The following is a 25,043-nucleotide window of genomic DNA, read 5'->3' as shown; positions in this document are numbered from 1 at the left end:
GAATCTCCTTCCTCCAGCTTTGGAGATCTCCTCCTTTGGAGTCAGGGGATCCCCATCTTTGCCATTGGGGGGATTTCCATCCATGGAGTTAGAAGGAACTTCATCCTTGGGTTAGGAAGGATCTCTATCCTTGTGTTTTGTGGAGGTGCATCCTTGAGGCCAGAACTGGGGGGGTCTCCATCTTTGTGTTATGGGATCTTCTTTCTTGGGTTTGTAGGGGGAAATCTTCATCCTTGGGGTTGGCAGATCTCTGTCTTTGGGGATGGGGGCTCTCCATCCTTGAAGGTTGTCCATCCTCAGGGTTGGGGGATCTTCACTCACGGAGGATCTCCATCCATGGAGAGAGGACCTCCATCCTCCATCATGGATGAAGCCAGGATCCACAGCCTTCTTCTCCATACCACAACACCCACCTTGTGTAGGAGCCATGGGAGGTCTAGCTAGGCTCATACCCTTGGACAACTGAAGTTTTGGCATGATGGGATGGCGCTCATGGAGCAGGTTCCTCTACTTCCCAGCCAGCTCAGCAAACATGACATTAATTTATTTAAAAGCTCCACAGAAAACACATTGGGGTGTGTGTTTGCTGTTGAATGGAGTATTTCCAGGACACACGGGCGACAATTTCTTTGGTATACTCCGTATTAAGTCCTGGTTGGCTGAGGACCATAAAAAAATCTGGAATAATGACAGCGTTGATGGCAATGAAGTAGGTGCAAAAGCTAAAATTACTATTCATCGCTAATATGTTGCATAGCACTAATTAATTTTTAAACAGCCTCACTGGGGACCTCATTGCTAAAACATGATGTTTTCTCCTCCGGCACCATAACTGTTAACTCAAAACAAAGCAGAAGAAAGCCAGAAAGGATGGGGACCTGCAACGTCCATCAGACAGCATCCAAGCCACCTGCTTGGAGGGGATTTCTCTGATGGCCAAATCCTGCCGCTGTGCTGGGACACACACTCTGTTACACCCCTCCAAGGGGATATTCTGGGGGCAGGGAGTCAAATCCAGCTTCCCCGGAGTGCAGAAATGTCGCCTGGCTACGAGCACGCTGGGAGCAAAGGGAAAAGCTATTTTCAGCTCTGCTTTCACCTGTCTCACTTTACCCAAGCGTGGCTTTCTGAATATTTTTAGCCGTGTTTTATTACCGGTCTTGCAAGCCTCAAACTGGGGGGATTATTATCGTTGCAGTCACTCACACGTAAGTTATTTAATTGAGTCTTTGGGAGTGCTAAGAACAGACTTTCCTCAACATTTTCATTGTCGCTGACATCTAGATCAACACCCAAATATATTTTTTTGACATTTCCCATCACATGATATAAGGAGTATTGCTTGTAAAATGGACAGAGCTGGAAATGCTTTGTCTTCCATTTATGTTTAATTTTTCTTTAATTATTTGGACACTTTTCTTGCTACCACCTTGAGTCCACCTATTAATTCCAGCCTTTTAAGTTTCATCTTCTCAAAAAAAAAAGGGGAATTTAGCAAGGTTCTGCAAAGCTATTTTTAAAAAACGTCAAATTCAGTGGTTTTATTTCCATCTCTCTGTTTACCTTTTTATTTTAAAATTAGAGAACTTGGTGGCTTGGGGCAAATCTTCCCTGCTATTCTCCAGGGCTGATGGTAGCAGGATCTGGGCTGAGTGTAAAAAATTACAATTGCACTGTTGCAATGACTTTTTTTTGCTGTTGGGGAGAGGCTTTGCCGCATGCCAGTAGCAACCCTGGGGTCACAGAGGGCTGCAACCAAGGGGAGCATGTGCACGCCCCCAGATGAGGTGATTTCTGTTTCCATATGGAAAAGGGATGTGGCATCTGGTTTCACTCCCAGCAGCTGGCAGCTTGAAGCCTGTGTTTTGCGTGGTGTGGAGTAAAGAGAAAATAAAGTGTTGAATTGTTTGGCATTATCAAGGATTTCTGCTCCCCAGGACTCCTGCATAAAGAGATGGAAATTTTAGCTGCTGGAGCCAAGAAACACACAGAAGTATATGGATTTATTACATTTTATCTCATTCCCCTGCAAACAGCACTGGAAATGTCAAAAGATCATCCATTGTTTCATCATTTAGAAAGAATTTTTGTTTTCTAGTTGTAATTTCTTTGATGCCTGGCTGTGGGGAAGGAAGAGAAATTGGAGCAGGAGATTGCAGGGCTGCGGCAGGTTGAACGTGCAGGTTTGTCTGGCTGTGGAGCTACATGCATTTAAATTTCTCACATCCCGGGTTTTTAATTTAACAAATGTAATTAAGGCTGGGGTAGGTACTCGGATTATTCATTTACTCCAGATGGAAAAAATTAAATTGAATGCAAATTCTGTAATCAGACATGAAGTTGAGGACGCTGGACGTGATGGGGAAGTGTCAGCACGTTAATGGGACCGCTTTCCCTAAACAGCACCCAAATCTAAGAGCCAGGGATTATTTGAATAATTGAGGTGGCATTTGATAAGATATCTGATTGCTGATATCTCCTTAAAACGGAGCCCTAATTGTAATTCTCCATCAAGGATTAATCTGTGTAACAGGGTGTGCTGGGAATAGTGTGGTGTCAGGCTGCCTCCCTTGAATTTTGGTCCTTTATCGAGGGCTGCCATGCCCAGGGAAGGTGCCAAAGTGATTTATCTCTTCTCCTGTTACTTTACATGCGAACCAGGAGGTTGTCAGGTAGTGCAACTTGGCCCTGAGGATCCAGGCATCCAGGCTGCCTGAGTCCCAGCAGCATTGCCCATGGCCTCTGGTGTTGGGTCTGTATTTTGGAGGTGCCTCTGAACATTAGGGAAGATTGCATCATTGCATTTCAGTGTCCCTTCTTAGTGTCTTCAGGGCAAAATTAAACCCCTTTTCCCCTATAAAATGGAGGCAGACTGTCCTGACTTCAACAGAAGACCTTGTTGGAGGACCATGACTCCATCCACAACACTGGTCACCTGATGGGACCCAGCCTTGGTGCTCTTGGAAAGCTGTTAGGTGTTGATGGACGTTGACTCCCAATTCAATCTTATTTGGGGTAGCAAGAGGAGTTTCCACTCAATCTGGCAGCAGACACTTGGTTGTAATCATAGACAGCTTTTTGTGCATTTCCAAAGCAGTTGTGCATTCCCGGAGGAGAAATAACATTTATGTAGGGTCCTTTTCACTGCCAGCACCATTGGTTCCTCTTGAAACCAGGCATGACAGGTTGGGGAGATGGGGTTGGACTTTGCTTCTTGAATCTCACACTTTGGAGATATTAGAAATGTTTTTAAAGTGGTGAAAATGCCAATTAAAAAAAAAAAAAATCTATCCATGTTGGAGATCCAGACTTGTAAACAAATAATTGCTGTGGTCTTTCACCTCCTCTATCTAGCAGCAAATGAAAAAAGAAAAGGGCAAAAGAGATGAAAGAGGTCAAAGGGATAAAGCCTGAAAGGTTTTTTTTTTTTTGAGAACATAAATATTTTGAAAAAAAATGTAAATGTAATGCAAAAAAAAATGTGTTGCGGAGAAAACATCCATGGGCCCTACTGCAATCATTGGGTTGCCAAGTAGTGAAGACGACAGATTATATTTCTCCTGTCTCTAAAGTAAAGCCAAATGCAGAGATTTCTTGTCTTCTTTTTGTCCTACCATCCCACCCCCTCCTGTGTCTCTATGTGCTAATAGCCACTTCTGCTAAATGGGTGCATTAATCCTCTAGGTGATGTGATTTTAGCCAAGCTCTGATCAGTGCGTTTGAAAACAGAAAGGCAAGATTTCCCCTCAAAAAAACCCCAACTTAAATCACTTGAGATAAGTTGGGTGTTATCTTACGGTTGCAAATTGCTTGTTTGCTCCTCCAGCTGGAGCTGTTAATTCAGAACAATTAACATGCCGTTTAAAATGGAGAGGAAGCATATGGAGGCGGTCCCAGGGAAAAGAGCCTGCTTGGGTTGGAGAAGCCCCAGCGTTTGCAAAATCAGATGGATAACTCCAGTTTGTCTTTCTTTTGAGATCCTGGCAGGCGCTATGGGGAGTGACACAAATACTGGGGAGTTTATCCCCCCAAAAGCCTCCTTTGGATGCTAAGTTGAGTGAGTCTCAAAACCAGAGCCATCTAGAAGTAAAATGCTGATGTTCATCACTGGGATGAATTCACTGTTGAGAGAGTGCTGTCACCACCCAGTCCATCCTTACAGTATTTCTTGACAAAGAAATAATGAATCCTAAAGTGAATCCTAAAATAATGCCTAGTTTTTCTGATGACACCTCTTTGCACTGCCATGACACTCAGCGCTGGCTCCACCCTTTAAACCTTTTTGCATCACCATTTCAGAGACGTGCCATCTATTTTCTCTGGTTGTCTTTTGTTTTTTTTTGATGCAGGTGAAGAACAAAAGCCTAAATCTAGAAATAAACCCCAAAATACACCAGCAGTGGGTGGGCTCAACTTGCTTAAAATATTTCTGAGCCAAAGAACAAAGAGGTGAGGTCCTTGATTTTTCTCAAGGACATATTATCTTCTATGGGATGCTGTGTGAAATACTGCAACAGTGGACGATGTTGCATTTTTGCAGACTGGTAGTGGCTTATGGGATGGTCCATCCTTCCTTCCATCTGTGCATCCTTGCATCTGTGCATTGATGCATCTGTTCATCTGTGCATCCTTGCAACAGTTAATCCATGCATCCATCATTTTTGGTTATGCACCTCTGACTATAATTGCACACAATTTTTATTAAAAGCACCCAAGAATTTGTTTTCCCAGTGAAAAAACCCCACAAATCCAAATACTTTCCCTTGAGCCTTTATAGGAATCAACATGGCCCAACATGCAGCAGCTTTTTGCATATCACATAAATGATGGGAGAATGTGCTTTTCCACTACAAAGCTGGTGCTAAGATTTCAGTTTTGGAGACCCCTGAAGCATGAGCTCCCCGAAACCTGCATCTGCCTGAGCTGCGAAAGCCAAGCAGGTAGTCTTTAAGAGCTTTTTCTGCAAACCCTTTCCTGTTATTCCCCCATCCGAAGATGGATGGAGGCAGCATCGGCAAATCTGAATAACTAATCAGAGTCCTCATTAACCCCCCACCGAGATGCTCAAACATTCACTTTACTGTTTGTGAAGCAGGAGAAAAAAAAAAGGAAAAGGGAAAAAAACCACCACAACCCACCCTGCATTAAAATTGATGTGTTATTAATCCCACTGTTCCAGACCTCATGGGTACCGAATTTTCCTCCATCTCGCCTGAGGCTGAACAGTATGGTGCCACTTCTGCGGGGCACTTTGACTTTCCATTATTTATCGGTGCGGCGTAGCGAGGCCGCTTTTGTTCCCCGGGCCCAGATGTGCACACATGTGCACATCAGGGGGGGGGTGGTGGTGGTGGTGTGTCCGATATTTCCATACGTGCCTCCTTTGGATAATGCAAATTGCCTATAGTGGAACTCCACCAATGGACTCATCTCTCCCGGACTGTTTTGCAGCAAAACAGCTTTGCTTTTGCAGAAATACAGAAATATTGTGTGTGTATGGGCATGTCTTAAATCTTTTCACTCTCTCTGGGCAAGGGTGGGGTTAGTGCATCACCAGGTTTAACCTGTGGGACTGGGAATGGAGAAGGATGAAATACCATGTTGCTTTTTGTACCTTAGAGCATTCCCAACACCCAGCCCCAGCCCTTACTCAGAGGCTGGAGATGCTACAGAAATTGCACCATGGTGGGAAAAAAAACAGCTAATCAAATGTTTTTCTTGCAATGGTCCTCATTGCAGATGGCAGTGAGTGCTGTCAAAGTGCTTGGAGAGCCATGATTGCCCCTTGGAGCTCTTTAAAGAGTTAAACTGAAGTTTGAGCTTTGATTTCTGCCTTTATACTATTTTTCACACATACAGGGTTTCTTTGGTTGTTCCCATAGGTGTAGAGTTTGAGGTCTGTACAGCTTGCTTCTGGGCATAACATGGGGAATAAAAGTAATTCAGCGAAACCCAGCAGCATTAGGGATTTCACTATTTGTTGTTTCCACTTAGGTCAGAGAAGCTGACATTAAATTTATTAAAAACTTATAGTCACAATTAAACAGCATTGATATGATGAGGTTGGAAGCATCATGATCTGCTCACATTAGAAATAAGATGACATGATGGGAAAAGCCTTTTAGCTTTAAAATCCTAGACTTTTTGTGAAAATCCTATTTTATTTTTTTTCCTAAATGTCAGCTTTATTAGCATTCCCTTACACTTAGTTAAATCTTTATTGACAGTGATGCCCTTGGCTTTTTGCAACCTGGGTACAGGCTGAGGTCCCAGGATGCTGAGTTCCCATCTCTGCCATGGGATGTTATTCAGGTCCAGTAGATCAGGATTTAGGGCATTTGAGAGAATCGATTAGGGCAATTTGGGCAATTGATGACTTGTCAAAAATGATGTCTCATTTATTACCCTCAAGCAGCTGCTCCGAGCAGGTGTCTGGGACACCTTGTATCTTGCTGGCTTGCGTTATCCATGGCGGAGCATCTTGAAGGAGGCGCCTGCTCCATTCCCTTTTGTGTTGGGAAGACTTCAAAGGCCTCCACTAAACTTCAAAGGATACCTTTTGAAGTCACTAAAAGTGTGTGCTGGTTCAAAAAGACATTTCCCTCTGCAAGGGTTGTTCAGGGAGATGTCCCTGATGGGGTTGGCTCTTGGTGCTGGTGCTGGGGACGAAAATGGCATCTTTTGTACAGAAGGTGCACAAGCCTGTATTTTTGTCTTACATGCCTACAGCATCCAAGACCTCGGTCCTAATCACCTCCAAGGATGAAGATCATTCTATCAGAGCTCTTTTAGCACTGGCAGAACCTTATTTATCTGCTCATTTTCCTCCACTCTTCATGTTTTGTTTACATGTTGAGCCCAGATGATAAAGAGCTCTCCCAGGAGGCAGAAAAAAGTCTTTACAGGGATGAAGGATCGCTGCAAAACATGAGCTTTTTCATCATGTTGTCAGGACAAATCCAGTGCAAATCAAGTTCCAGGTCCTCGATGTGTATTTGGCGTCAGCCTGCACATGCTTTTCCAAGGCATGAGCGTGTAGGATTTTTTTATTCCTAATCATAAATATCCATAAGGATATTTCAGCTGGTGTTGCAGTGGAAGAATTAAGCCCCTTCTGAGCATTTAGCATAACCCAGATTAGGTCTCTAAACCTCTTGGGAGGACCTACACTTGCCTAAGAAGTGAAGGGGCTCTTGACCTTTCACCCTTTTCACCAGGTTTTCCATGTTTGAGGGCTTCTGCCCAATTTTGCCCTTAAATCATCCAGTTGCTTCCATATCTCTCCTTAGACAATGACCTTGGTGATGTCCAGGTTTCCAGAAATTATGCTTCCTATGCAAACTTCCCCATATACCTCTGTCTTTTGGACCCGTACTCCTGTCTGTGATGATGGATACAGGTTGTAAGAGCACAAAAATGCAAGTATTGTTATTTCAAGGGGTTTGGGATGGACTTAAAACCAGGGAAAACAGTACTAATGAGCCTCCCATACGGCCTCACCATGCAAGACATAGCTCTCTGCAGGTGATGTATAGCAGAGATGCATCCCTCAGGTGTACCTTGGATATCTGAGGAACTCTCTAAAGGTGATGTGTATCCAGAGGTGCATATATCAGATGTACATTCAAATCTGAGCAGCTCAGCAGATCAAGGTGTTTATATATATATATATATATATATTGATATATATACTAGACATATATCAGAAATCTGAGTAGCTCTGTACCAGGTTATATATATCAAGGTAGATATATCAGATGTATATTGAAGATCTGAGGATCTCTCTAGAGGTGATGTGTATCAAAGGACATATATGAGATATACGTCAGAGATCTGAGGAGCTCGCCAGAGATGATATATATCATGTTAGATGTATCAGATATGTAATGGAGATTTGAGGAGCTCCAGGCAAGTGACATATATCTGAGATGTATTTGTCAGATATATATTGGTGAGGAGCTGTCTAGAGGTGATTTATATCAAGGTAGATATATCAGATGTATACTGAAGATCTGAGGAGCTCGACAGAGATTATGTGTATCAAGGGACATATATCAGACATATACTGGAGATCTGAGGAGCTCTCTGCCAGGTGATATATATCAAGGTAGATATATCAGGCATATATTGGAGATCTCAGGTGATGTTTATCACCTAACATGGAGGTAATATGTAGAGGTGATATATATCAAGGGACATTTATTAGACGTATAAGGGAGGTCAGAGGGGTTTGCTAAAGGTGGTGTATATTCAGAGATCTGGGGGATTTTATATCTTTTATTCCTTTTTTTGCAGTCAAACACAAAACACCCCTGTGGCCATGCTGATCCTTGCTCAGCCTATCTTTGTTTTTCCACTGGATCTGCTTAGGTGGGTCTAGAAATCCCAATCTCAGCCTCTGTAAAGGCCAAATCCTTGGTAGATGCGGCATCATCTCTAACATCTGTGTGGACTTTTCCTTATTAAATAACTGCTGGGAGCTCCTCTGTTTTTGAGTTAATGGCTCTTCTGTAGTTCATGCCATCTGAGCCTGAGAATAAAAGCACTTTTACACTCAAGCAAAGATTATAATTAACCAGGGGGATGGTGACAATCAGCATGAAATGGGGTCGCGGCCAACAGCAGTGCTATTTCATTGCTTTTTCTCTTTTTTTCTCCTTTTCAGACCCCGATTGTACCACTAACCCTCAGTGAGATCCCGTGCTGGGGATTCACCACCCTCCAGGAGCCGAAAAGGACAGGACGGGACCACGTCACCCTTCATCGTTTGTGGCCAGGCCGACAACGAGCACACCTTTATTTTCTGGACAAGTCTCGGTTCGACCTCTGAAACTTTTGGTTTAATTTTTGTCCTTCCTGGGAGATGTTCAAACCTACCCAGGCAAAACCCTGGTCTTATTTAGCTCAGCCATCAGCCCTGCTTTCACCTCCAAGGGGATATTCCCACCTAAGTTTTCTATTTTCCCCACTATCCTGCAAAAAAAGTGCACTAAGAGTGGACTTGCCCACCGTGGCTTGGTTGATGCCACCAAAACACCTTCCCTAGTGCAGAAAGTTTCATCCTCTGCTTAATATTTTGCCTTCTCATTTCATTGTTTTCTCTCAATATTCAAATATTTCATCCTTTTCTTTCCTAGGTTGTGATCCTTTCCCAGAATATTTTGGTTTTGGGGCAACGGGAGGACTCCTGCAGGGCAGTGGCTCCCCGAGCACCCCCCAAACGGTAAGGCTGTTTTGTTTTATATTAAATAGGCAATTATGTATATTAACTGTGCAATTATATATAGTAATCCAATGGGATGTGATGAGTTGTGACCTTGGTGGGGCTTTATTTGGGAGAATTTCTGCTGGTTTTGGGTACACCTGAATTATATCATCCCCTTCCCTAAATACAATGAGCATTTAAGGTGGAATTATAGGGTTTTTTTGCCGTGTTTGCCTTGGTTTTTTAGAAATCAGGCTGTGAAGGGAGTCTTTCTTTAAAGCTCAAGTATTGAAAACATGTTGTTATGAGCTCCACAAGCCATGGCCAGCTTGGAGAAAAACACAGATATATTTTTGTACAAATACCCTGAAATATGGGCTGCTATCACTGCAGAATTTTGGCACATCAGTAGGATGTGGAGAAATGGTCACCAGCTAAAAATAACTGAAACATGGTGCTTAAAATAAGATGTACATGAATCCAAGGGTCTCGCAGTCCTTTAGTTAACCCCGATTGCTAAAATTAGGGCTTGACAGAGTGACAAATACGCTTGATCTGTGCCAAAACTGTAGGCATCCAGCAGGTGACAAAGAAAATAAAACCCTGTTGGCTGCAACCTTCCTCCTAAAGGAGCAAAGAGAAACCTTTGGTCACTGAAAATGGAGGTGCTGCCTTCAGTTTGTGCAGGTACCTTGAAAAAGTGCCTAATTTCTTCCCAAACCAATGATATTTAGGATGGGGGCATCTCAGGGGAAAACCCATTTAGTCCACAGCACAGCAGAGCAACTTTTCTTGGAGTCTTTTCTTTTGAGTCTTGCTTCCTGTGAAAGTCCCTTTTAATAAACATCAGCCAATAACAGCAGGATTATTTCCCCCAGGCTGCCCTTTCAGCCCTGATTCTTGCTGGTGACCTTCCCTTGGCCGAAAAATACCAGGATTAAGGATGTGATGAAGCAGCTGAATTTCTCATTAGTCTAGTTTTGCCCCCTTTCTAATAAAGGTACAGGTTGAGTTCACTTTGAAATGACTTCTTTGGTGGGTTTGTGGGGGACTTGGCGTCACCACAAGGACCTCTTTTAGGAGACAACCTCCCTGCCTCTTTCCAATCAGTATTGTGATGTGTGTCATGAGATGTCTGCCACTTGTGTGGAAGGGCTTGGTGCCCTGTGATGTACTTCGGGCACCTGGGGTTTTCCTCCTCTAGGAGAAAGCTGAGACTGTGGAGGACATAAGTGCAACCTGGCCTGGGAAGCACCTCCAGCAAGAAGAACAAACCCAATCTCTTCAGCAAATTGTGCCAACAAGGTCCAGATATCTCTCATTAAAGGCACAGAACAGTGTCATGATGGGTGTCCACCTAATTAACTTCTGGAACAGAAGGCTGGCATTGCTCTAAGTGGTTAATGATAGAAATTATCTATCCTGAAGACATCTTATGAGAAATAACTTGGTTCCCCTTGGCCTTTTCCACCTTGTACATGGGTCCCCCACTTTCCAGGCAGAAAACCGTTTTGGCTTTCCTCCTCCTGCAGCCTGTACATCCACAGAGATGTACCTCCAAGGCCAGGTTGTACCTTCTGTAACTGTGCAAAAAAAGTTGCACAAAAATTGGCACATCTGTCTGACACCGTGACCACTTCTGTCCTTTTTTTGTTCCCAGCTTCCTCATTGTGTTGAGTTCAGACCAGGCTGAATATATCTTAGGGTCTACCATTCAGGGTAAATGGAGAAGATGGAGTAATTAAGCATAATTAAAGGAGTTCAAAACTATTTGTAACTCCCTAGCTAGCTGGAGCTTGTATAAATCACTGCGTCATGTCTCAAACCTCTCTTTTGTCATTAGATCTGGAAATATGGCCAAAAAATTTCTTTCAAATGGGCAAATGAAAGGTGTTTAAATTGAGACAATTAAGCCAGCAGCTGACATCACAATCTTTGATGTCTCAACTCAGGGCTTGGATGGGGACAACTCTCTGCCAATACCGGGAAGTCTGGCATGCTTCAAAGCAAACCTTAGTTTTGTCCTCTGGTTTGTAGAGTCATTTCTCATTGGCAAGTTTGCATTTTAAAAGGAATTTCAGCGGGGAGGTAAGACCAAGAGGAGCCAGATAGCTGCAAGAGAGGGATGCGAAGCGGAAACTCAGCGAGTCAGGAGCTCTGATTTATCTGCCATATGGGAAAGAGGAAAACAGCCTGCTCCAGAGGGATTCCTTTCCCTCTCCCAAAGGGAAAATTTGCAAGCGTGATAGCAGGATATAGCAAGAAATGAGGCAGATTTAAGGGAGGAGAGGTTTTTTATTAGGTGTGCTGCAGCATTACTCTGTTTTTGGGGCTTTCCCACAGGTGGGGAAATCTTTGCACGCTCCCGGTCACGTCTCGCCTGTGTTTCTGCAGTTGGGTTAGTTCTGCTGGTTTTAGCCCAATTACTGCAAGCCCACCCAAAATCAGGTTTCTATTTTGACCAATTTCGGCAAGCCCACCAAAATGCAGGTTTCTATTTGTGTGTACCTGGCACAACTACTTGTGCAGGTGTTGGGAGATTTGCATGGAGCTTGCAGGCTTTGATTTGCAAAATACACACCCCAAGAAAGCATTTATTAAAAATTGCAGTGTTGCTCACGGGGTGTTTATGAGCTGCAGCAACAGTTGCAAAAAGTCATTGCATAGTTTGCGGTGGGATCTTTCCTGGAATCATTGGCGCATGTCTACGTTGAGGTTGTAGGTGGATTTTACACTGGCATTGGTCTGATTTGTACTTTGCAGTACTTGTGCTGGCTGAGAAATCGGTGAAGGACTGCAGTTGTCAGTTTGGCATGGAAAAACATGGCTGATGGCTAAGGTTTTGCTGAGGAAGACTGGTTTTGACCACGTTGCTTCTTGGCTGCCCATCCTTGAAGTAACAGCTCCAGTGTCACCTTTGCTGGTGGGACAGAAGATGTGTAAAAACCACAAATCACCTGTGTTCTGAGCACCTGGTTCATCTCAGTCCCATACTTAAACCTCTTCTTCCAATCCATCTCTCCAAAACTCACCATGTTTTTTTTACCATCAACTGCTTTTGCCTCTAATAAGTTCCTCTGAACCTGGCTGAGACCTTGAGTATGGGAGCTTCCCATTGCAGGACTGGCATAGGGTTGAGATTTGGTGTTTGCAGTGATGGAAATGCAGATGCTCAGCGATTCCTTTCTCATGGGATTAGCGGGTTGCGATTGAAAACGAAGAGCACAAGGCAAGGTTTGAAAGCGTCGAGCAAGATTTTGATCATAAATTATTCACAGTTAATTACTCCCAGTGAAGAACTCTTGGAAAATTAATCCGCTCCCTATTTTTTGCAAGCACTCTTCAGGCAATCAGAAACTTTTCCTGGACAATTCATGTCCGGCAAGAGGAAGTTTGTGCATTTTTTAGGTTCCTCAGCTACATTTCACTTCAAAGCTTTTTGATTTGCCCTCTGAAAAATTTCACAATTTGCTCTTCTGGGAACTTCTATTGGGCCGGGGGCTGGATTTCACAAAATGCAAGTATTTTCAGGTTACTTTGAAGAAGCTTCTTTGATGTTTCCCTGTGCCAGTTTGTTTTGGAAGGTGCTTTAATGGTATCCCTCTATAAAAATAACACTTTAAAATGTATGTAGGTATCTCAGCTCTCCACTTAAAAAAAAAGAACAAAGTTGTTTAATGCTGCCATTCAAGGTACATTAACCTTGTCTACTAAAGCTCTGACTGGCTCTTGCAGATTTTATTCTTGTGTTTATGTTGCAGAGATATCCCTGGAGCCTGTTAGGGATGGGTATCTTCTAAGAGGAGGGAAATATTTAGTGGTAATTGTTGTTCTCATTGGAAATTCATTATAGCAGCTCCCCCCTTTCTATGTAGCTGGTGTTGGGAGGACAATTTGCAAATATTAAATAAATAAATGCTGTTTTCCCCTGCACCCAAGGGAGATGTTCCATCCAGTGATAAACCAAACCAGTGATTGGCAAGAATTTTTTGGCCTTGTCTGACATGACATTTCCCTCTCCCTTTTACCCCAATGCTTTATGCATTGACCAAGAGCATTTTTAGCAGAAAAATAGAAAAGGGGTTTGTTCTGGTCCAGGGTTTATCCTGCGGAAATATCTAATCTCCATCTGCTTTAGTCTATGGTTTAGCAGAAGCACAGACTCGATTCGTCTTTTTTTTTTTATTGGGAAACACCTTGATGGGGAAACTGGATGCTAGGAAGGGTATGAAAGTCAGCATTTAGGGAATCAGCATCTTGGCTGAGAGCGAAGGATGCTTGCAGTGCAAAAACCCACCTGTGTTTGGATAGAGGAAATTTGGCTACCAAATATTCCTAACAAAATTAAAAATATTTTGTGGTGCAGTGGTATTTCTTGCATAAATGCTCCTGATATCCCCAGCTGAGGCCTCACATGAGCCTGCTTGGAAACATACTTGAACATGAGGAATGACCAAGAATGGGTGATGTCTTGAAAAATGGGATTCTTCCCCATATTTGACCATTTGACAACATGCAGTTTATTTTTAATGAGCTCAGACTGGCATAAGGGGGTTCATTTAATAGCGTGTGAAAACCTGATGTTTGTCTTTCAGGGTAAAAGGTGAATTTTGGTAAAAACAAACAAAAAGGGTGAAAGTTGGCAGATAGAAATGAGATGTTCAAGAGTGAGAGGGTCGCTCTCGATTCACTTTATGGCCAATGGAGAGTTGGCATCACCCGCCGACAGTGAACCTGTCCTTGCTGGCGGTTTAGAGCAAGATGTATCGTCCTCTGGAGGTGCCTTTCCCTTCCCCCTCAGCTATATTTCTTCATTTTAACTTAGATATATGCATATAATGAATGCATATTTCATAAACTTCAGCATGCACAAGACCTTTGTGAAGATGGTGGCTTAAAAAACTTGCAGCTTGCTGCAGAGGGAGAATGACTAACATAGTGTCATTGCAAATCTTTAAAAAACATATATATACACCCTTTAAAAAAGGCAGTCTTCCCTTAATACGGAAAAATACCTTACTGTGGCCAGAACAACATCCTCAAGTATATCTAGTAATTTTGAAACTTTGCATAGAGAAGAGGAAATACCTGAAAAGCTGATTTTCTGATTCCTCATGTTGAATCTACTGTTACCAATTGCATGTTTTGCTGCAGGGGAGAAGCTGCTGAATGAGCTAGAAAAAGCAATCCCCATTTTCCCATTGATTAGGAAACAACAGTTGCACCTTGCAAAGCTAATATTAACATTACCAACTGAAAACGTGGAGTCCAACAATGTGATTATTTTTTTTTTTTTTTTTTGCATTCAGCTCCACTTCTAATGGTTTTACAGCTGTTTTGTTAATCAAGGAGGTCATATTCACCTGCGGGGGTGGTGGATGACTGTCTGCAGAACTTTGATTTTTTTAAATGTTTTAAGGCATCAGTGACCACACTAAAAAAAAAAACAAAACAACTTCTCAACTTAGTCTTTAATTATTTTTATTTGAAAGAGGAGGTAGTATATTGCTGGCAAAAAAGCAGCCTATAAATCTGAGACTCTTTTAGGTAGACGCAACCTCTATGGGAAATACATTTTTAACTTAATGGCAGCATTTCAGTGATAGCTGAAAAAATTTTATTTCATCAGGAAATTTAGGATACTTTGATCTCAGGTTGCTGCCAAAACCTAAAATACTGCCTCTTCCGGAAATGAAAGAGCCTTTATGGATTTTATTGCTCACCAATTCTTTCCTCTGTGCAAATGCCCCGGGAGTTGGGTGAAATTCCTGCCCTTCTCGACTCCCAGTCCCCCAAAATTCACTCTTTGCTCAAGATTTGATCATTGCCTCGAGCTGTTCTGCAAGGGGTTGGCAGAGTTTTGGCAATGCTCTGCTTGTTTCATCATCTGCATGCTTATGGTCAAGAGGTCGTGAGGCTAAATTGATTTAAGAGGTGAGGAAAAAAAAAAAGAAAGAGAGAGGATTAATACATAAAATAAAAAAATATAAAAAATAAAAAAGGATTAATGCATAAAATAGCAGCTTTCGACCCTTCCCTGCATTTGGCTGCCAATAAATTCATGGGGTTGACAGCTTTGCACTGTTATCCTGAGATTCATGGCTGGGGGCTCCTGTGTCGTGAAACACCCGTCCGGCTTTTCCCGCGGGCACGAGGCACTTCCCTGGATATTTATGGTGCCTGAGTGCATTTGGTTCCCCCGAGATAAATATACAGCTATTGGCAACAGCTGTCTCTCATTTTTGTCCTTTTTTTTTTTTTTTTTTTTACATTTGGCTATAAGTCCTATTCTCCAAACAAATCAACACCCATAAAGCCTCAATGAATGGTTTGATTTTAGCAGGTTAGATGATATTTGGCAATTAAATTGGGCTCTGGACTGCCACCTTCTGGGAATATATTCAACCGAAAACTTGCACCCCACAATAAATCGCTGCGTGCTAGACGTTGGTTTGTTCCTGGCATGAACAATACATGCCAAGCAGGGTTTTTTTTCCCAAAATAGCAGTCTCTCTATTTTTTTTAGCTTCCCACTGAGATGGCTAGACTGTCACGGTGCTGAATTCTGCTTTTCTCCAGCTGCAGCTATTTCTAGTGGGGAGATTTTCCCTTGGTGTTACCCTTCGAGGACGTGCCTGCAGCTGTGAGCTGAGTTTTGACATCGGACACCAAAAATTTTAAGCTGCAAGTTCACTCGAGAGCAGATAATTTTGCCTCCTACTATTTTGCCATTGGGGGAAAAAGGATGAAAAGAATCATTTTAATCCCAGAAATGCAATATCCTTCATGCTGCAAGAGGCCTGTGTCATGCAGGGATCCCAGTCTGCCTTCCCAATGCACAGGATTTTGGGTGTGTCCTCTTAATACTCAATTCACGGGTCATCCATACTAGTGCAAAGGAAAAAGAAAAATAAATTAATGTATTCATGCAAAATAATAAGAATGGTCGACACTTATCCCTTGCAGACAGCACTTGGATGTCCATGTGGGCTCAGTGCCTTTATCCTCTTGGTGCCTGGTGGTGCCTGTAAAGCCTGAAGCCTCATGGAGTTCAGAATATTGCGAATCTTCCCCCAAATAACCATGGACCTCATGGAGAAGACCAGAATATTGCAAATCTTTCCCCAAGGAACTGTGGACCTCATGGAGAAGACCAGAATATTGTGAAGCTTCCCCCCAAAACTGTGGAAATTGATCTGAAGACACCAAATGTGCCTTGGTTTTACTGAACTTGTGCGAGAGCGTTTCTTCCTGCACGTCACCATTTCATGGCAAAAGTGGCGCTGACACTATTTTTCGGTAGATCCCTTCACAATATCAGAGGACTTTACATAACTTTTTGCATTTCTTCATGGGGTGGTACCATGGCTCTTCTCCAGATGAGAAGCCAACAGGGAACCCAGTGCAACAATAGGCCTTGCAACAGGGCAAAACCTTCTAGAGATGTCATCTCTTACAAATATGAGTTACTGCATGAGAATGCACTTTTGGAGGCTCTGTGGAGATTTTGCCACATGGCTTTGTGAGTTGGCTCAATACAGAGCTCAGAACCTCAGACAGGACTCAGGACAGGGTGTTGTTTTTTTTGTTTTTTTTTTTTTTTTTTTTTTTTTTGTTTTTTTTTTTAAAGATTTAAGCAGGATTATTGGCTTTTATTCTGAAGCAACCACACAGCTACAGTGAAATAATAGGAAAGGAGGCATTTTGGGGTCAAGAGTTGCTTTTTGGTTACATCTGCCACCAGGTCAACCCCTGGGGACAGCATCCAGCCAAGAGCTCCTCTACAGATTTGTCCCCCAAAAGAGTCTGTTTTTCACCCATAAAACTATGCATTTACAGAAAGCAGAGCAACTTCAAAAGAGTTTGAGGGTGGCATGTCTCAGACCACCTCCTGGGTTCAAGGCTGTCCACATGGGATGTCCAAAATCAGGGTTTGCTCCCTGGTTCAAATCAAGCAAGGGTTTGAACCCTCTCTCCTCATTTTTGTGCATTCAGTCACCATAGTGTTGCTCAACTCAACACAGAAGTCAACTGGGTTGGTCAATGCAACATAGGAGTCAACTGAGTTGGTCAAGTCAATGTAGGACTCAGTTATATCAGTCAACTCAACATTGGATAATCAATCTTCCGCCTGGTTTGAGCATGCAGTGCTTGAGGGTGTGACTCCATGGTGGTCGAAGGCAGAGATACACATCATTTCGGGGGTTTTTTAGTGTATAATTTCAGAAAATGAAAAGTTTTGCATTTATGACTTGTCTTCCTGCTTCCAAAAAGGAGGAATAATTGGAAAGGGGATGGAAACTCCTATTTAGGCACTGCGGTTATAGACATAAGGGGTGCAAAGAAATTGCCCTGGGTTCACCAGGTTTCACAAGGTAGAAAATGTAATGAGATTCACCAATGGCAACCATCATCTCCAAGACCTCTGCCCTTGCCTGGGTGTTCTCCAGGGAAGATGTCCTTGCCAGCGACCCTCTTTGCTTCACCCCCCATACGTTTTTTTAATCCAAAATCACAAATCTCAAATAAACATCAAGTTATGATATGGGTCATCAAGTCATCTTGGGTTTTTTCCAGGGAGCAAGTGGTGGAGGACCGAGCCGGGGTGCTTGTGTGAGGAATGTCACCTCTCCTTTCTATCCCCTTTTTTTTTTTTTCCCCCCTTCTGTGGGATTTTTGCAGGGGGAGATCCCCCTTAATCCAGCAGCATTTCTCCCGCCTGCAGGTTCTCGATGTGACTCCCACCCAGGATGCACCATGTCTCCCCGGCACCGGCTCTGACAATGATGGCCACCCAGACTGTGCCCCCTCCTCCCTACCAAGATACCCCACAGGTGAGTGTCCCCCAGCACCCGTGGGTTCCTCCATACCCCTCATGAGCCCTAACTCCTACATTAATTATCCTGTCTTCCTATATAACGACTATTACAAAGTGGTTTACCCCCAAATATTAATTTCAGGGACTGGCAAAAATTAAACCCCCTCTTGACACAGTCTCCAGGACTGAAGGGTTTTGGCTCAAACTGTGGGCTTTTCTTCACCTTTCTGGCTCATTCTGGGGTTGAGAGGTCTTCTTGGAAAGACGACATGGTGGTGTGTTTGCAGCCAGCAGGTTAGTAAGCTGAAAAGATGAAACATCTGGCTAAACTGGGACAGGTTTAGCTGTAGGAATGGCCTTATATTTTATTTTTATGGCGTTTTTTGGAGACTCATGGCAGAGCGAAAAAAATACTTCATTTACAATGTTGCTCTAAAGGGTTGAATAACTTTTCCAAGCTTTCTTACGGAGTTATTATAAGAAGAGGACTTTGTCCAAGAGAAACTCTACTGGAGCACCCCATTGGGCTGGACATGGGGGTTGAGATTGGATTTCAGAGATTGTCCCACTCTTTGAAGCTCATCCTGAGATTTTTTGGGGGGCAAATTAATATCATGTTTCCACTTTCCTGGCTACAATGACCAAATGGGGATAATCCGGACTGAGCGCTGAACTGGCTCCGTATTCAAAGCAGCTTTTTTTTGAGGTTCATATGGGAAATTTTGAGGTTTTCCCCCATTTGCTGCATATCTCGACTGCAAAAGCAGAAAAGTCTCCCCTCCCAGGAGGAAAAAAAAAAATAATCAAGCCTGTTCTTTGCAAGCTAAAATAAATAAATCGACTTTTACACCCCCCATGAAGCCACCCGGGTCTCCTTTCCGCTCGTCTCCTTCGGTGGGAAAAGGTCACTTCTCACAAACGACACCTCGGTGGGGTTTTTATGGCTCCTCCAACTTCTGTGTCATCATTTGCTCGCTTCACTGCTCTGCTCTGAGAAGGTTTTTTTTTTCCCAATTTTTTTTTTTTTCCCTGCGCCGAAACACATCGCCTTTTTCGCTTACGCAGCAGGGAGCCGCGACGCTGTTTTAGTCCTAATGGGCAATTTAAGGGACTTTTAAAATAGCCGAGGTTTTCCACAGCAACCTACAGAGATGTCCCCCCTACGGTCACTTATCTGCCCCCCTCTTTTAATATGTTAAATTTTGGGGACCCTCAGGAGCATCACTGCCCAAATCCCTCCATTTTCCCCCTACTGGGGGGGTGCTGAAGCATTTTTCCTTCAGTTTACTGGGTTTGGAGGAAAAGCTGCAGCCAAGAATTGCTTTTTTTTACTCAATGCTGTGACTGCTTTAAGCTTTTCACCTGAAAATTTGGGATTTCTAAGGTTTAGAAAATCAAATTGCACAAATTTCCTCTTTCCAAAGACAGGGAAGAGGTGAGGAGAGTTGGTGATAAATTTCAAAAATTATTAGAGCTACAACAAGCTCCTCATCAGCAAGAGGGCCATTTTTGGGAAAAAAGTGCTAAAAATAGGGTTGGGGTAGCTTTGTATTCATATTTTACTGCAGAGGCTGTGCAAGTGATCACCCTCATTTTCAGAAATGTGCAAAAATGAAGCAGAAATTATGGGAAAAGGTGCCCTTTGGAGGAAAAAAAAAAAGCTGGTTCTGCTAATGGGATGTAATACAGAGCATCATTTATACTGACTGTGATCGTACTTGCCAAGCAACTCTTACCTGTTGAAAATTAAAGAGTCTGTGTAAAAATCTGCATAAAAATTATATTTTACATAATAAATTAAAAGAAAAAGCCAATGGAAAGTCTTCAGCCATTTCCTTGCCAAAGTTAGCAAACAGAGTTCTTTTAAAAACAGGCATTTTCAGCACTGAAAGCAATGAAAGCAGCTTTGCACCCCCAAAAAGTGCTCTTTAGGTGGTCGTATCAGGGACAAAAGTGGAAAATTATACAAATACAAATTTTTAAAAATTCTAAAAATATTTTTAAAAGAAGTCACAGATTAAAAATTGGATGGAGATGTTGATTTTTCAGTAGGATCAATGAAACCCTCCAACTCCTGGTACCCGCAGCATGTTTTTGGGCTCAGAACCACTGTTTTTCCCACGTATGATGGTGGGAGAGAAATTTCACTGTGAAACACTAAGGAAAAGGGTAAATATTGCTGGTTTAGGAGATTTTCCTGCCCTGAAGACCTTCACCATGGTTGCTCTCTAGACGTGATGCATTTGGCCGTAGTCTTCAAAAAAAACCATGAAGGAAGAGGAATTATCGCATTTAAACCTGCGGGAAGCCCCCACTGCCTGGTGAGCAGCCACTAAGTCCAGCAAAGGATTTTCTTCCTAAAGAAGAGAAACAAAAAGAAATATAATATAAAAAGGACTATAACTGGGAGGCGATGTGTATTGTTGAGCAAGCTACACCTCAGAAATCTCTGCTTTACCTGGGAATTTTTCAAACATATGGGGATTTTTTTACATACTTTTAAAACATTTTTTAAACGTTGTTTTTTTTTTTTTTTTTTACAAATTTAAAAATTTTTACAAATAGTTTTAAATATTTTTAACATATTTGAAAACATATTTTTAACATAAGTTTTTACATTTAAAAACATGCTGACATATTTTTGCATAATTAATTTACATATTTGTAAACCTTTTAAGAATTTATTTTTTTTTAACATATTTTTTTCACATCTTTTTTCCCCTCATGCAACTGTTTTGGGCCATTTTCTGAAGAAAAAAAAAAAAATTAAAAATCCCCACCTGCATTTTTTTTCAACACCTGTAATTTTCATACCCAAATCCAGCCCCTTTTCCCCCATATTCCCCCATTTTCCCACTGACAAGGAGCTCATGCTTCCGAGCCAGAAACCTGCTGCCTTTTTCCTCCTTTCCCATCCCTACCTGCTTCCCATAAAGCCATTTTGGTTGCATTTTTGCCTTCCTCCCTGCCTGTCATCCCCATTGGGCTGCAAATACTCTCATCTGAGCATCCTCTTGCCTCTTTTCCACCAACTTGGGATTATTTTTATTAATTTTTTATTATTTTTTTTTTAGTCCAAGGTGAGGTAATGGCTTCAAAACAGCCGCAGAGGAGTCTTTTTTTTTTTTGCGTAATAGCCCAATTAGTTGCAGAGTTGGCTGGAAAAAGCCAGTTTGGCAGGATTTTGGGGCAGGATGTTAAAAGGGCTTTGGTGTCCTGGTAAATGAGTAGAAACAAGGGGGAAAAAATAAAAAAGAAAAAAAAGGGGGAAAAAAAGATATTTTCCTCAAAAAAAAAGGTTATTTTCAAGGAAAATAATAGGGAGAAAAAAGGGGGAAAAGAGAAAGAGTATGGGGAGATATTCAGTGGCATGGCTGGAGCATCCCAAAATCCACTTAATTTTTGCTTTTAGATAGAAAATGGGGGAAAAAAGAGAAATCTAAACTGCTGGGATAGGAAATTTTCACTAATTTACTTAGCACTGGGGAAGGGAAAAGGGGTGGATATCAAACCCGCTTCTGGGTTGGAAGAATTCTAAATTAAATAGCACCGGCTGAATTTACAGGCACCGGAGACAAACTTTGGAGTTATGAACAATAAAGGAGATTAAAAAAAAAAAAAAAAAGCACCGTATTGGCAGCAAAAGGTCAGGCAGGAGATATTAAAGTCAAACATTTTAAAAGCAAAAGGTGTCGCAGTTTTGGCCCAGCTCAGGTTTACTCAGCCTTTAAGGGAGGCAAGAAGGTTTTTTACGTGGCAAGAAGCAGAGTATAAGTGTGGGTTTGGCTGGAGAAGACTGTGGGCATACACATGTATACACATAGGTATTTTTATGTATTTATGTATGTGTGTGTGTGTGTGTGTATATACATATATATATATAACCCCCCATTTTATTTATATATAGATAATCACAGAAATAAATATAGAAGTATATTAGATAAATAAATAAACATATTTTATTTCTATATAAACACAGAAATAAAGTATGCTAGACAAATAAATTATATACATATATTTTATTTATATATAACTAAACACAGAAATTAATATATATTAGGCAAATAAATTATATATATGATATTTAGCAAGAGTCAGCGTCTTCCTTTTGCTACCTAGCTCAAGGGAATATTGAAGCTTTACCGGTGAAAACAGGAAAATGCTAATTTTTTTACATTTTGATGCCAAAGCAGGTGAAATACCCACTTTGCGTTAATTTTCCACTGAGATTTTGCACTAAAACCACTGGATTTGAGGGGTAGGGGTGTGTTGCTGATGCATTAGAATACAGATCAATTAAAGTTCTTCCTGAATTTTTTTTTTTTTAACTGAATCTTGTGATGATAAAGCAGTGTGTCGTGCTGTGTATGTTGGAGCTGTCTGCAGCCCAGCAGCAAATAATTCAGATTTCTTTAATGAAATTGTTAATTTTAAGTGGAAATTGCCCCTAAATACGTGCAATCCAGTACATGTTGGGGTGGCAGTTTCAGGGGTGATGCTAGAAGGACATGCAGTGATTTGCACGTGTTCTGGCACGCATGCATCTCACATATTAAATACATATATTTAACTAAGGTAATTGCAATTTTTAAAAAAGCAAAATATTAGTTAGCAGAATGATTTATCACATAGCAGATGTAATTTTGCCTATAGATTTCCAGCCCCAGCATGTAGTGATCCCCATTGCATCGGCGATCTGGGGCAGCACTGGGGCTAAAGATGGGTGATTTGGGCACTGGTGAAGAAGTTTGGTTTTTTTTTTTTTTTTGGCTGGAGCAAAAATGACTCATTCCTGGGCTTGGCGAGTTGGAAGAGGCTCACGTAATTTTGGAAGAAAGTTTAAAATGCCTGTGTGTCTAGACAATAATACCTGCTTTGAAAAAAATCTTGGCAAGCAGCAGCATTGCAGCTGATTTAATCTGGGACTTCTGCAAAGCATCCGTTAATAAACTGCCCACCACCTGTGCTTTGCTGCTGGTGCAATAAGGATGTTGGGCTTTTTCCTTTATTTTCCCCAAATAAAAAGTGGAAAAACTGGGGAAAAAGTGGGAAAAACTTAAACCTGCTGTTTTCACGATTAGATGAAATGCAAATATATGTTTACCTCCCCCCCCAAACCATCCTGCTCAGAGCCCTGTCATGGGGCTGCCTCCTCCTAAATTTTAAAAATTTGATGTAGAAGGCTGCAAAACTCAGTGGAAAAGTCCTGCAACACCCTTTTTTTTTTTTTTTCTTTTTTTTTTGTTTTGCTTTGTTTTTTTTTTTTTTTCCTTTTTTTTTTTTTTTGGTGTGGTTTTTTTTTTTTTTTTTATTTTCTTCCTTTTTTTCCCTCTCCTTTATTTTCTTTTCCCCCCTCCCAGATGACGGCCACAGCCCAGCAGCCCACCAAGGCACAGCCCGTGCATCTCGCCACGCCAGCGGCGGCTGCCAACGCGCCGGTGCCCGCCGCAGCCGGCGACCCACAGGCGCAGCTGGAGGCCGACAAGCGAGCCGTCTACAGGTGATGCAAACTAATATCAGTGTGCATTAATTAATTAATGCGTGAATTAATGCATTATTTCATTAATGCCTTAGTTATTGTAATGCATTATTACTGCATCGATTGGCAATGCATTAATTAATGCATTGGCTAATGCATCGATTTGTTGATGCATTCATTATTATAATGCTTTATTGATCTGCTATTATTCCGGTGCATTAATTAACACACAGGAATGAAGGGATTAGCAATCAGCCCCTTTTTAGCAAGAATAACTATTGATAATAACACATGGTGGTGGAGCTCCTTCATAGACCATCTACCCCCCTGCAAAATATTCAAACCCCCAGGAAACCCAAATTGGTGTGGGTTTTTTTTTGGCAAAACCATGCGATTTTGGGCTGAGAAAGCACCCAGAAGGAGTAAAGTCACATATTAATCTGAAATACACAGTTCATGCATCCATACAGGGCGTGGGCAGCAATGGGCACAAGGTGGATGAGTCCCCTTTTTTTTGTCACTTTGAAGATAGCAATATATAGTATTGTAATATATGCAGTAATGTTATAGTATAATTGCAGTAAGTAACATTATAATTATGTAAATAGTATAATTATATAAGTAATATGCAATTAATTGATATGCAATTATGTACAATATTATAATGTATGCAGTAATGATGCAACAACAATGTATAATATTATAATATAATTAGGATTAAGTATAAGGTTAAGCGTTAATCCCCCAGTTAATGGCCAGGACTGAGGGGGCTCATGAACCAAAAATTGCAGCTCGGAAGTGAAGGAATTAGAATATTTTGACTCCCAATATTGAAATATTAAGAATCCAAAAGGTCTGAAAAGGTGAATGAAGGCACGGAATAAACCCACCAGTTCTCCAGGAAAACGCAGAGGATTATTCACATTGGTCTCAAGATTTTCTCTGATGATGGAAATAATTTTCTCAAGGCAAAAGATGCCATTCAAGAAAAAAACCCACCTTTTCTTTGCACTTCTGCGAGGATTTTTGCAGCATTTCTGGGATAATGAAAACAACAGAAAAATACCTTTGGAGTTTCAGCAGCCTTAATTTGCAGGTTAAAAAAAATGCCAGAAATACCTTTTTGGAGGTATTTCCCACACAGAAAAGTGGGGAAAATATTGTTGTCTGGTCCTACATGTGGACTCGGTTCCCTAAACCTGGATGCTTGTTTTTGGGTACCAGCCAAAACTAACCCAAAATATATTTTTATCTCTAAACACACAATGAGCCTTTTTTTGCCGCATGCAAAATCTGAATATTCATCTCTACAGACCTTAATATGGATTGCGTATAGGTCATTAGCTATCAAATGCACACAGGGTTATTTTTAGCCCTCCCAGGGCCATACCCTCCACCCAAACCAATGGATTTTTGTTAATTTTCAATAATTGCACCAAGGCAGAAGGCATCAGCTGTAAGCATCGGTTGACCAACCTGGAGGGAAATCGCCAGGAAAATGTGATGGGAAATATAAAAAATGCCGGACAAGTCACCCTGCC

General features: G+C 41.7%; 1 protein-coding gene across 1 annotated transcript in view; it reads left to right on the top strand.

The window, feature by feature from the left end:
- The window catches only part of LOC122154132 (homeobox protein PKNOX2-like), an 89,002-nt gene that overhangs the window by 45,275 nt on the left and 18,684 nt on the right, over positions 1-25,043 (top strand). The window contains 4 exon segments of the mRNA XM_042800686.1: positions 8,666-8,817; positions 9,138-9,223; positions 17,931-18,039; positions 23,384-23,523. Of these exon segments, the coding sequence (XP_042656620.1) occupies positions 17,956-18,039; positions 23,384-23,523 (224 nt within the window). The 5' untranslated portion in view covers positions 8,666-8,817; positions 9,138-9,223; positions 17,931-17,955.

This window comes from Tyto alba, unplaced genomic scaffold (assembly GCF_018691265.1).
Source record: "Tyto alba isolate M040663 unplaced genomic scaffold, T.alba_DEE_v4.0 Super-Scaffold_32, whole genome shotgun sequence".
Taxonomy (NCBI): domain Eukaryota; kingdom Metazoa; phylum Chordata; class Aves; order Strigiformes; family Tytonidae; genus Tyto; species Tyto alba.
The sequence above is the reverse complement of the archived record's forward strand: the minus strand, read 5'-3'. Positions and strand labels throughout refer to the sequence as shown.